Source organism: Xiphias gladius, chromosome 1, assembly GCF_016859285.1.
Source record: "Xiphias gladius isolate SHS-SW01 ecotype Sanya breed wild chromosome 1, ASM1685928v1, whole genome shotgun sequence".
Classification (NCBI taxonomy): domain Eukaryota; kingdom Metazoa; phylum Chordata; class Actinopteri; order Istiophoriformes; family Xiphiidae; genus Xiphias; species Xiphias gladius.
Window position 1 is genome coordinate 21,318,255 of NC_053400.1, and position 12,848 is coordinate 21,331,102.

The 12,848-nt window shown below is 38.2% G+C and overlaps 2 protein-coding genes across 5 annotated transcripts in view; both read left to right on the forward strand.

Annotated features, from left to right (window-relative positions):
- saa (serum amyloid A) overlaps nt 1-7,842 on the forward strand; it is a 28,884-nt gene extending 21,042 nt beyond the window's left edge. The window contains 4 exon segments of the mRNA XM_040127240.1: nt 4,877-4,940; nt 7,447-7,498; nt 7,625-7,675; nt 7,820-7,842. Coding sequence (XP_039983174.1) covers nt 4,877-4,940; nt 7,447-7,498; nt 7,625-7,675; nt 7,820-7,842 — 190 coding nt within the window.
- The window catches only part of apba2b (amyloid beta (A4) precursor protein-binding, family A, member 2b), a 62,101-nt gene that overhangs the window by 10,589 nt on the left and 38,664 nt on the right, over nt 1-12,848 (forward strand). For 3 of the 4 annotated variants that reach the window (XM_040130412.1, XM_040130403.1, XM_040130429.1), the window contains exon 2: nt 7,625-7,675. The exons of the other annotated variant lie outside the window; for it this stretch is intronic. The gene's annotated coding sequence lies outside the window, so the exon portion shown is untranslated. The remainder of the gene's footprint in view (nt 1-7,624; nt 7,676-12,848) is intronic. 4 annotated transcript variants of the gene reach the window in all.

A 12,848-nucleotide genomic window follows, 5' to 3' on the forward strand; every position in this document is an offset into this window, starting at 1 on the left:
CAGAGTTTTGTGTTGCTTTGGAGTACCAGCCTCTGGGCCATTATTTCTATAGCCAGACATGTTTGTTGAGTGACAACACAGATGATTGTTCATCATTTGTGTGATAAAGCTGTTGGAGAGCAACCAGATGGTTGTTTTATCTACAGTGTGAGACTTGCTCAGAGAGGAACATGGAAATGGGGGACCATGCAGATAAAAAAAAAATCAGGTGGTTGATTCTCAGTAAGAGATATATTGTTGTGTGATCTAGTGAAGGTGGAGAAAAAATGTTACACCTCAGCAACACTTCAAAGACCATTCTCAGCATTTTTTTTTTTTTTACATGTCTGGCCCAGACCTTCCTCTCTGTTCTAGGATCTTGTTATGTAGGCCATCTCTCTATTGTTATTACTCACTCACCTCACAGGTGAAAGTATTGTAGCAGGATAGATCCTAAAACACCTTAGCACCGTCAAAAAGCAGCTGACGAGGATGTGGCTTCTATTTCTGGGCCCATTTTGTTTTTTGTTGGTCTATGGATACGACGTCAATCATGGATAATGTAACAACACATCAGCATATTTCCAGAGCACATTCAGTCTTGATATATCTTCAGCAAATGTCAAAAATATATATAATAACTTTGAAATATTTGAAGGTGAAATTTTAAGCACTAAAATACTAAGGGCAAAGTAGATACGTTTTTAGTACACTATCAAAAAATATTTTCCATTCATTTTCTAACGCCAGATTTATTAATTAATCTAATTTATTACTTTATTCTTGTTAGCGAGTTACTGTCATGTTTTTACGTGATGCATTGCAATGTTTTGGAATTACATTTGACTGAAGATCAGTACAGGAGTGTAACAGGTCTGTGTCTAGGTGGCTGTGGCAATTTTCTAAACATGCAAGTCAATATCTAGTCATTACTCTGGATTCTCGAGTATGTTGTTTTTGAGATTGTGCCTGTAAATATACTGTGTAGTCATTGGCTCTGTGCTTTGAAATGCTGATGAAATACCTGGAATTTGCTGACTGAAGTGTGGTTAGTGAGGAATACATTTATTGTATTTGGTTGCGGTTTTAAACTGGAGAAATTATTTTGAATGTTGCATTAAATTAAGAGTTACAGGTATTAGAGTACAAAGCAAAATACAAACATCTAATTTAAAATAAGTCATAAGATCACATTAATACTGGCTGTTATCTGTTTTCCTTCATGCATGCCATGGTTTTCCCTATCATTGTAATACTTAGGCACAGCGCCTAAGAGTTTTTGCACAGCGCCTTACCCGTACGAGCAGAAAAAACTGTGCAGAGTTCTCTACGGCCTTGGAAAGACAGGATACTGTATTTGCCCAAACATAAAGGTATATTTTTTGTGGAATTAGGTTTGAAAAATTGGGGGTCATCTTACATTTGAGTATGAGACAATTGTGTGTTCATTACATCAAATATTAGTTTTGAATTGAAAGAGTAAGTGTAACGACTGTTGCATTATGGGTTTTTGTAGCCTTAATATTGCTGGGGTAGCGAGTGTTTTCAAGTCAGTCAATATTGAGTCTGTCAGAGTCAGTCAGCCCTTAAAGTGTTTAACCTGCAGGGGATTAAGACTAAAAACAAGTTGATATCAAATCCTGTCGTCTTAACCGCAGAAATAAACCAGGTAGAAAATCTGTCAAACAACCAAGAATTATGGCTATCACAGATGATGAGCTCAAAAAGACAGTCTGGAAAATGCCAATTGTCAGAGAAAATGATTCTGAGAGAGGAACTGACTTGCTAGAGTAACTAAGTCAACTGGCTAGTGACCACACCCACTTAGAAAGTGACCTGCCTACGGATGTCCGACTCAGTTGAAATTTTGGTAAGTTGCTGTGCGCTGTCAAGTTGTCAAATGGCTATGGGAGGTTGAAAAAATTGCATTTCAGCCCTACTCCCTTCTAAAGGTTAAACAACCACACATGGTCAAAACAGCAGTGATGCTCACATCAGTGGGAAGGTGAAAGTAAAGGAAAGTATTGCTGTCAATCAGTTTGGGAGTGATAGCAGGTTGTAGTCATCTGTTTTGTTTTGGTTGTGTTGTGTTAATTACATTTCTATCAGGTACTGTTTCTTTTGGGCACACCTAATCACACTAAATGAGGCTCATTTTGATGAGGTCCTTAAAGCTATATTGATGTCACAATATTTTTCTAATTTGGGAACATTTTTCAAATACGGAACAAATTCTAATATCTTTTAATCAGAGGTACCTTTTAATAACCCCATTGGAAAAACAAAGTTTTGGGTAAGCCATATATTCAGACAATGTTTCTGTGACGTACTGTAGATCTGTAGACCAATGAACTGACAGCACAGAAAATGTAGTACACTGCATTAAACTAATTGCCCAAGCACTACATCAAAGAGTTTCTTTCTGATTTTGGTTCAAGATTCATTTCAAAGGTCAGAAGAGATGTTCCACACCTCAGCAATAAACTCATAAACAGTCTGTTGGTTTGGTCCTACATGCTGAAATTATAGCCCTCTGTGCTGACCTCTAAGCCTCGGCTGAGTTGAGGCTGACTGAGGAATACTGATGAGAGAATTAGTAAAGGTCGGTTTGAACTGAATACATAATGAATTCGGAAAATAATTAAAATAATTAGATATGAGTTCTTGTGTGGGTGTTGCGGTACTACTTTATCATTACCCTGTCACGATGTTATACACAATATAATGCACCATATTCTTGAAGAGGATCTCTGGAATAATGGATTTGTTGAATTGGATGTGTTCCTCTTAACAGTGACTGTCAAAGAGAACTGAGACATCCTAACTGGACTGTTCGCAGCCAGCAGCTTGTATCTCTACTCTCTGCCTTAAAGCCCTCTCATTTCGTCCTCTGTTCCATCTTTAGGTGCCTTGGGGCTATAGTACAGAAAAGGGAGCTTAGTTATTGCTCTGGGACAGGACGTCACGTCAGCATGGCAGTGAGCAACCTTGTAAAATGTTGACGGAGTGTTAAATGCAAGGGAACAGCTTGTGCAAGGTTTCAGAGTGAACAGGGTAATGTAAGCCTTTGCCTGTCATGAGAGACAAGGGAGTGAGGTTTGAGATCAGTGGTGATAGATCTCCAGTTGAAAATGGGCTCTGATGAGCTGAACTATCGCTATGCATACAGGTGTGTTGTTTAGCTGTCAGCTTGTTTTTAACAAAAACATTTTTTTAAGAATGCAAGTCATCATCCCATCACATCACATTTTCCGTTTACAGATTGCAATCCAATATGAGTTTCTGTCAAGACTGTGTGTCAAGTCTTCTGTATAATAACAATTTATAGACTAAATGAATAATTGATTTATTCCTAAATAATAGCGATCAGTTGATAATGATTGTTAGTTGAAGCCCTAATTAATTATTTTTGCAGTCTTGTCTTCCAGTAAAAAATTCACTAAACATTATAGCTGCAATGATTTGTCAATTAATTGAATAATCAATCGACAGAAAATTAATCTACAACTATTTGATAATCAGTTAATCGTTCAGGTCTTTTTTTTATGAGGAAATTCCAACCTTTTGATGGTTCCAGGTTCTCAAATGTGATAATTAGCTGGTTTTTCTTGCCTAAAATTATAGGGTATTAAACATTTTTGGGTTTTGGATTCTTGGTGATGTTTGATGATGTCACTTTGGGTTCAAGGGTTCTAGGAAATTATGATGGAAATTATTTCAGTTTTCTGTTGTTTTATAGTCCAAACAATTTATCAATCGAAAAATAGATTCGACAGATAAATTGATTATAACAGGAATTGTTAGTTGAAGCCCTACTAAAAATACTGAAGGTACCAAAGTGCTGGAAAAGAACAGATCAGTTCCCAGCTCCATGCAAAAACATTTAGCATTTCTTGTTGCAGTGTCAAGGGGCTCATTCATTCATGTCATAGCCAAAGCAGTTGAATCCTAAAAATTGAAAGAATAGCCTCATTTATCCATCAAGCAATTAAGTAGTTAAGAAGCCATGACACCTTCAAAGGGAGTGTTTATCGCATCAGAATTTCTGTTGTAGGTTTAGGGCTAGTGCTGTGGCACCGGTAAATATGGCACTCTGCTGGGGGGAAATCAAAAAGTCAAGAACTGTGCCTGCGTTTTAGCAAACTATTTTTTTGTGTGATGGTCTGAACCACAAGTTACCTGTTTAAGAGTTGCGCTTTTAAATATTTAGTATATTTGATGGCGTATATGGTGTTATTTGTATTAGGGTAAATAAGGTTTCTTCTATGGTATGCAGATACTATGGAAAATAAAGGACTCTTTTAATTGCCTCTTTAGTGAGTATGCTAGGCAAACCTATTACCATCATAATTTGAGAAACTTGTGTTTACATGTTTAAATGTGTCTTGAGGCAGGAATAGAAATGGGGAAAAAAGTTACAGGTGGTGGGGTTGCTTTATAATCAGCCCATAGACCTATGAATTGTTCATTTTTCTCTGCAAAATTTCTGTTTTGTATTCAGTCACATGTCTGTATACACTGTTACTTCTGCCTTTAGTTTCTGAGTTGGAAACTCGTGGTTGAATATTGCAGTGAAGTAAAACAACTTTTGAATACTGTCATTGGTCAGGAATGATTTATGACATTTGCGAGGGAGTGCAGGAAAATAGACACAGACAACAGTAGCAGCTGTAATTAATAAAAAAAATACTGATTTATGTATCTGGATTTTGGCTAGTACAGAAAGTGTAAAAAATTTGGTTTTGTCATATTTGCCTCAAAGTACCCAAGATAATATGATGCTGAGAAAGAGGCTATACAATTGAGAAAAAGATTCCTAGATTGCAGCAGACTCAAGTATCCTTTGGACTAGTGGTAAGTGTGATCTGCTGAGTGTTTTGTCTCAAACACTGTATAGCTGCAGTGTGCTGCAGTGTGAGTTGGACCTGTGGGACCAATACAAGCCTCGGGGCTGTGTGCAGGTAGGAGGGGAGTCATGGTGAACTACAGCAGTTCGATGGGAAAGGCACTATCATTGTAACTCCTATAACTTCACGCTCTGTGTTATGTATTTCTCACCTTGTGGGGACAAAAATCTCTTCACATCATCACTCTGTGGGGACACATCCACCATCTGAAAATAAGAATTGGGTCCTGACAAGATGAACTACTTGTTAATCTGAGGACTAAGACTTAGTTTTCGGGTTAAGGTAGAGTAAGTGGTGGGGTCAAGCATGCCATATTTTAAGTTCATGTAAGCCTCCAGGGAGTTATTAAAAATAAAAACAGTGTCTTCACAAGTACAGTGCAAATTGTCATTGACAATTAGAAAAAAAACATATCTTTAATAGTGGGGTTTATTTTTGTATGTTTGAGAGGAAATTGCTGGATAACAAACTACTGAAGTAGCTCTTTTCTATGGTTGCTTTGTCCTCTGTATTAGGCTCAGGCATTGCTCATCTTTTCTTCTTCTATCTATCTACCAAACTTTGTATTCCCTTGGCAGAATGAGTCATTGAGTGTTGATCACTTGCAGTTCAAATGTGCATTTTGGCCAGATGAACCAATGAATCTCTCCTGAGGACCCAGTAGCATATTAGTTGATTTGAATTCTTGGTTAAAGACAGCTGTTTTTGATGAATATGTTTAATTATCTGTCATTTGAACAGTAATTAATGCGTAACCAAGTGGAGGTCTCTTGATATGATTTTGTTTCATTTGGGAGTCATGGTAGCTTAGCTATTCTATTATTTGGTAAATTGCTGTCATCATTGATGTCTTCAACACATCTTACACCTGCCCATTTTTACCTCCTTCTGACGGTACCACTTCACTCAATACAATCCCAGTTGGCTGAAATAAAAGAGCTATCATACTGAAACCAACAATGTGTGTACCGCTGGTGTGTTTTCTGGTTGATCTGATCCAACTGCTGAGTGGGGACGACAACGTTGAGGCTGTCGCAAGGGGACTCAGGCCGATGTGAAGTGGGCTTGGCTTAGTGGCATATGGTGAAGGCCTGCTGTCAGAGTTTGGCAAAATACAGCTGAGCTAATGTTGCTGCTTCACAAGGTTTGCTGTAACTCCTGCCCTTAAATCTTGTTACAGGTTAGTCACGCTCATCTAGCCACACCTTTGTCTCAAATAATGAAGGTCTTGCCAAGTTTAAGCTAATTACGCTAGATCTAGATGCGGATTTGAGCAGATCAAATGTCAAATGTTCTTTATTGTTGTTTGCACAAGTTTGATTTTTTTATTTTACCATATTACTTACAAATTATATATACTTACTTTAAAAGTATCGGTTTGATATTTATATTTTCTTTCTAAGCATTTAGTACACCTAATTAAATTTACCATAGCCATTCAGGACTCCAGACTAACCTTTCTACTGGTAGCACTTGTGCATCCAACTTTCAAAGGTGGTCACATGATTTGGTCGCACCCTTTTTTTTTTCTTTTTTTTGTCAATGGGGGTTCCTTTTTCACAATGTTATAGACAGTGTTCAACTTGATGACCATTTCATTTTTCTCCGTTAGGTGGTTACTCTCATCTAACCAATGAAAAGAAATGGAGAGGGGCTCATGGTTTCTGGTGATGGTCCCTGCAGGTTTTGTGTTTCTTACTGTCATTGTGCAACTTCAAAGTTTAAAGCTTAAGCTGGGTTGAGCGGTAACAAGTTTAGAGTTGCCTGCAGGCCACATTGCCTACAGTACACACACAACATCCCCTTGTGCTGCAATCATGGGTACTTCATTAGCCATTGTGGTAGAAAGTATTGCTTTTTCTTCACTGGCTAATTCAGTCTCTCCCTGCAGCCTGCAGTCTCATCATCAGTTGCGTCTGAGTCAGGACATCTCGTTGGCTCTCCCTCTCCAACAGCCTCCTCCCCTCTCTCCCCATTTTTAAAAAAATAATCAGAAACAGATCGCTTCATCACGGTAACACGGTAACAGCTAAATGAATGTTTTTGTGCTTTTCATGATCAGTGCATGTGTAAGTAGAGGCAGGGAGAGTACAGGCAGGGAGAGACCAACTGAGACAGTGAAGAAGAAAAAGTACAATTTTCGCAGTACCCGCACTAGATGCGCACCAAAACAGCCTAATGGATCATGATGCACTCGCACGAATGCAACCACGTGAAATCTTAACACGCACACATCCAAAAATAGTCGCATATGTAGCCATTTTGGTCACAGTCTGGACCCCTTCCAACCAACATAATATTCAACTTCATGTTACTTGGCTTAACATTCCTTTATTACTTTCCTGTAATATTATTCTTACAATGTATAATATTTCATACCATTTTGTATAATATCTGTGTAGAGAAGAGTGTCCGTGTGGATCTGTGGCAGGATTTGGACAGCCTATTTTCACCCCTGGAATAATACAATTGCGAAAACATCTATTATGAATTTTAGTCCTTATTTCAGAGCCAAAAGACAACTGCCCACAGTGTCACTCTGTGTTTTGTTTTTCTCCAGACGTCCTCTCTCCACTATGACCCAGAAATCCCATTTGTCCTCATCAATCCTCGTACCTTCTGCACATCCTTGCAGTAGAAAGAGATCAAAGCTCAATCTTCATGCTGAACTGTCTGTCTTCCATGTGGGTTGTCAGTTTAATGCTCAGCTTGACGTTCTCTCTCCTTTTGTGCTTTAGGTCATCGCCTGGAGCAAACAGTAGAGCTACTCTGCCTACCTACGGATATCAGTAAGTTCACTTTACTTTGCCTTGGCAGGTACTGTATAGAGACAATTTAAACTTGGCAAAGGTGCACAACAATGATGACGGAATGACTACTGTCCAATGTTTTGTGTCTCTGTGTTGTGTGCTTCTGTGTACTGGTACACTCAGACCTGTTGCTGGGTACTGATTAGGCATAGACATAACAACCTCTGGGCCCTAGGGAGCTCCTTAACTTGCCTTGGTGAATCATGCAAACAAACAGTGAAGGGAGGAGATACAGTGAGGGAGTAAGGACCAAAAGGTTGGAAAAAATATGGAAGAAAAGGGTCAAGAGATTTTGTTGTATGAAGCTTTATTTAGCAAGGTGACGAACCTTTTTTTTGGTGTTAAAGGCTACATTAAAGGTCATATCTGTAATGTTTTTTAAAAAAATGTTTTTTTGTGAGTGTGTTACACCAGTCCTTGTTGACGGTGCCATCAACTCATACATTTCACACTATGTTAGTATTTTTATGCATCAGAGACCAAGTCCATAAACTAATATCAAACTTCCTAAGCTGCGTGTGATAGGGAGATTTTTATTCAAAAATACTGGAATCGATATTGTGCACATCATCCTTCTCGTGATAAGCACCAGTACAGGATGAGATGAAACAGAGAGAGGGAAAAAGCAGGCAGCTTGTGTGCTGATGGAGGAGGCTGGAGAGCATCATGGGAGAACCTGACTGACGACATACTGTACAGGGGTGGAGGGAGAGCATGCAAAAACAACAGTTGAGCAAAGTGTTGTGAGCTTCTCAACACTGCCTCCCCTCATCATTTATTAATCTTCTGCTAGAATAATTATCCACCCTGGTACAGTGCCATCCTTCTAGAGAGATAAATTAATAGAGTTATGTATCATGCTTTCACTCATCAGTGTATCACAACCTTTGTTACTGTAGTCACTTGAATATCACCCATTATCAACCTACTTCTTACACCCATTTCCAGTTGTCTGTGTATTTGATGTTTACTTTTGACTTTGACCACATCCTTTTCTGTAAAGGGATTAAAGAGAGACAGGGCGGGGCTGTCTGTTCTGGCTTTCAGACTATGATCCACAGTGTGGTTTTAAAGGAGAACCAGATTACTGACATGAGCCTCAGAACCATAACTCACACTTGAGTAGGTCCATAATCAGCCTCAAAATAGGTCCCCATTCATCTGCATGTCACTGATAGTATTTATGGGAAATTCATGGCTGTGAGGGTTCATACAGGAAACTTTAGCTATAGATTAGTTTTGAGGGTGGCTGTCTTTTGAATTTGTGTCAGCCAACGCAGGGCAGTGATGTCTGATCAGTCTGGCAGCTGCTGTGTTTAAGTTATTCTGATTTAAATCTTTTGCAGATGAAGGGAAGGACAAAGAATCTGCTGGTCGCCTAACTTGGTATAAATCATCAAAAGCCACTTCGGCTCCATTAATGTGTAAACTGGATCTGTGATATCAGACTGGGAATGTACTGACAAATAACCTCAAAGTCATGGTGGAATTTGATATCACGCTGTGAAGTGTGTCACATCTGTCATCACATATGCTGTTAACTGTGCGAGGAATCATTTGTACTTTTCCTGTCTTTTGCTTTTCTCAGGGATTGTCTGAATACCTACATCGGAATCTACCGTCAGTATTTTGTGTATATATGCACTTTATGTGCGTGTGTATGTGCATCATACTATAGCATGAAAATTCTTCTGCTTATTGCCATTTAGTCAAATTTGCCAACAGCAGTCCTGCCCTGTGTAGCTCAGCTAAAGTGATCCGATATATACTGGTGTTCCCTGTATGAGCCCTATAAGATCATAGAAACATTTTTGTGATGTGAGAAGCGTCTTACTTAATTTAAATTTGCTCTTTATTTATTAGTAGGAGTTTGCTGCTGTATTACGGATTTCCTAGAAACTGTGTCTGGCTGCCAGCAACATTTTCAAAATATGTAAAAATCACACTACAAAAATTAATTTACTGTAACACAATAAATTGTATGTTTTTTCCTAAATTTAATTGTAATCTCTCCTACAAGAATTTTTGAGTTTACCGTGATTAGAGTGGACTCAGTTATTCTAAACATAAATAAATATAATCTCATCTAATCAACAATCAGTACTAAATTGAGGAAATGTAGTAGAATTGGACAATATTTTGTATACAGTATAAAACGAGTAAACAATAAAAAAACATAAGTTGAAACATAGGAAGATTTACCTAATGTACCAAACCAGGCCTTGCCTTTTCAACACCTGGCAAATACTTTGTGTAGAAAAACTACATAATATAAATAATATTAATTAATACAGAATATTAATATCTGGGATTCTCAACAAGTGCAATTAAGTATGCAGTATTTACCAGGAAAAAAAACAATAACATGGACAGTGCCTGTGAGGTTGAATGTAATTTATTTAAAAAAGCAGGTTAGTTATCGGTTATTAGCTTGATGACATTAACTAGAAACAAACTGCATCAGTGACTGTTGACAGCTCAACAATGATGTTCCTACAAGTGCTTATAATGGTGTGATGATAATGTCACAACTTCATTCACTCCTTGTAGGTTGATAAGAGAAGGTCATGGTTCAGGGTCAAATAGAGAATACGAAATGCAACCTGAGGTGATTCAGTGTCATGCTCATTGAAACTTCACCACGTGAACCTACAGCTGAAAGACAGCATTTATATCTCAACGGCAACTAAACTGACCCTTAACACTTTAGCGAATAAATAGGGGAAAGGTCCACAGTGTAGTTTTAGAGCAGAGCAAAGAGACCAGATACAGAGTGATGTGATGTAAGGGGATTCGGATGAGAGCTGCAATAATCCAGATTTCTGTCATCATGGGATCAGTGCTGGTGTTAGCTCTGTTTGGTCAGCCAGCACTGCCAAGCTCTGTCAGACCCTTCTCTGTCCTTGCTGTCTCTTATGATCCCTGGCTCCATCCCCAGGGACAGTGAAATTAGTACTCAGCACACCGTAGTGAAATGACTGAGGCAATGTATCCACAAGCTGCCATCTTTGGCATTGATTTATTTCTCCTCCGATCTGACCTTTCATAAAATAAATAAAAGTATGACAGCTCTCTCAATGAGCAATTTGTACATGCTGATGGAAAACAAACTTCTTCAGTGAAAACATAATCCTGCATTTACATTGGGACTTACATTTTGGAGATGATTATATCTTTGCTCCAAACATGCATGGTAATTTATATGTTAACTGTCACTTCAATGAAATGTCCTTTCAACTCAAGTAATTGCCCAAAATCACAAGTGAATTTGTTTCAGAGGAATTTGCATTCTATACAACACCCTCTTTCCTTAACCAGTCCACAGTCTGGGCTTGGGTTTTAGGCAAAATGTGTTTTCAGCATCATTTCTGTTGTTTTAATTGCTTCCAAATTATTTTTGTACAAATGACAGATGCAATGTTGATCAAATAATGTCCAACAAGTGTCAATAATTTTGGTCTGCTCTTAGTTTTATTACTCATGAACCTTTGCTGCATATATTGTTTCATCCATTTCATAAACTTGAGAGCATGAAGCATTAATGCCTCATTGCTACAGCCAAGAAACCATCAAAATCTGCAGGCAAATAGGCTTTTTGTGTGAAGTCTGAAGTCAGTTTGTCTCCAGTGCCAAGATTTCAAGGTGTGTTTATTGTTTCCTGGAATCTTGTGTCTCTGTAATCTGTACAGTCTACAGTGTACTTTATTTGTCTGTAATTTTATATTTCATTTCACGTTGGTTTATGCATATGCTAACCAGATACTTCAATTAAATATATGATTTGGTTTCTTTAAATTCTGTGACCTCACAATCCAACACAATTCAGTGGTCCCCTTTTAATATCCTGGCACTATGCTGCAGCTTTTTTTGTTAATTGTGTATCCAGAGCTGCAATGACTAGTCAGTTAATCAGTTAGTTGATTAACAGAAAAATACCCTGCAGCTCTTTTGATAACCAATTCATTATTCAAGTCAATTCTTAAGACTAAATGTCAAACAATCACTAGTTCCATTATCTCATTTGTGAGGATTTGCAGCTTTTTCTCAGTTTTACGTGAAAATAAACTAAATATCTTTATGTTTCGGGCTGCTGGTCAGACTTAACAAGACATTTGAACATATAACCTTGGACTCTTGGAAATTTTGATTGGCATTTTTCACTATTTACAGAAATTTTGTTAACTAAACAATTAATATACTAATTGAAAAAAATAATCTGCAGAGTAGTTTCAACCCTAAACATCAGTTTACATACTTGCACCTGTGAAAGAGATAGAAACCATTTTCATAGCAGACATGATGAGACGTGATGATAAAACAAGTGTTTGATTAGTCTTACTCTTCCTTTAAACAGAATTAAACTAGCTGAAGTGACTGTTTTGGCTTGGTGAAGCCTGAAACCGGCTTGCTGCTGCTTGCGGCTTTCATTTTGGCTGATATGCTTCCTTCTGTTGAGCGCTTGAACCCAGATATGTGATTGTATTTTTGTGATCGTTTTTGACTTTGCCCTTTTAAGGGATATTCGTGGGTCTTGGTAGTTTTTAATCATAAAATGACATGAAATCCTTAGTCTCCTTAACCACTTATTTGATCTTAATGTACTATCCAGTTTGTTATCTTTTGACTCGTTTGGGATTTACGCTAAGAAAAAAAAGAGAGAGAATAGAGAGATGTATCAAGAGACAGCTGTGATCAGGTCTGCTCCTGGATGACACTTGACACTCACTAGGGCAAACGGGAACAGATGTGATGACGCCAAATGACAAATGGACTGCACTTATATAATGTTTTTCTAGTGTTATTTACGCTACATGCAACATTAACCCATTCACACACACATTCATACATTGCATTCACACACACTCACATGCGATTTAGGGCTTCAGTATCTTGCCCAAAGATATGCGGACTGGAGGAGCTGGGGATTGAACCACCAACTTTCCAGTTAGTGGACAACCCGCTCTACCTGCTGAGCCCCAGCTGCACCAATGTGAACAGATACGTGTTCTCGCACCTTGTCTAGGTATAACACTGAACCAGAGCCAGCCAAACTGAGGCTCTGACTGTGTTCTTGTTCGGCACAGTTTCCACTGAGCAATGTGAGTGAGATTTCCCCAAAGAACTCTAGGTTTAGCAATCCGCAATCTTAAAA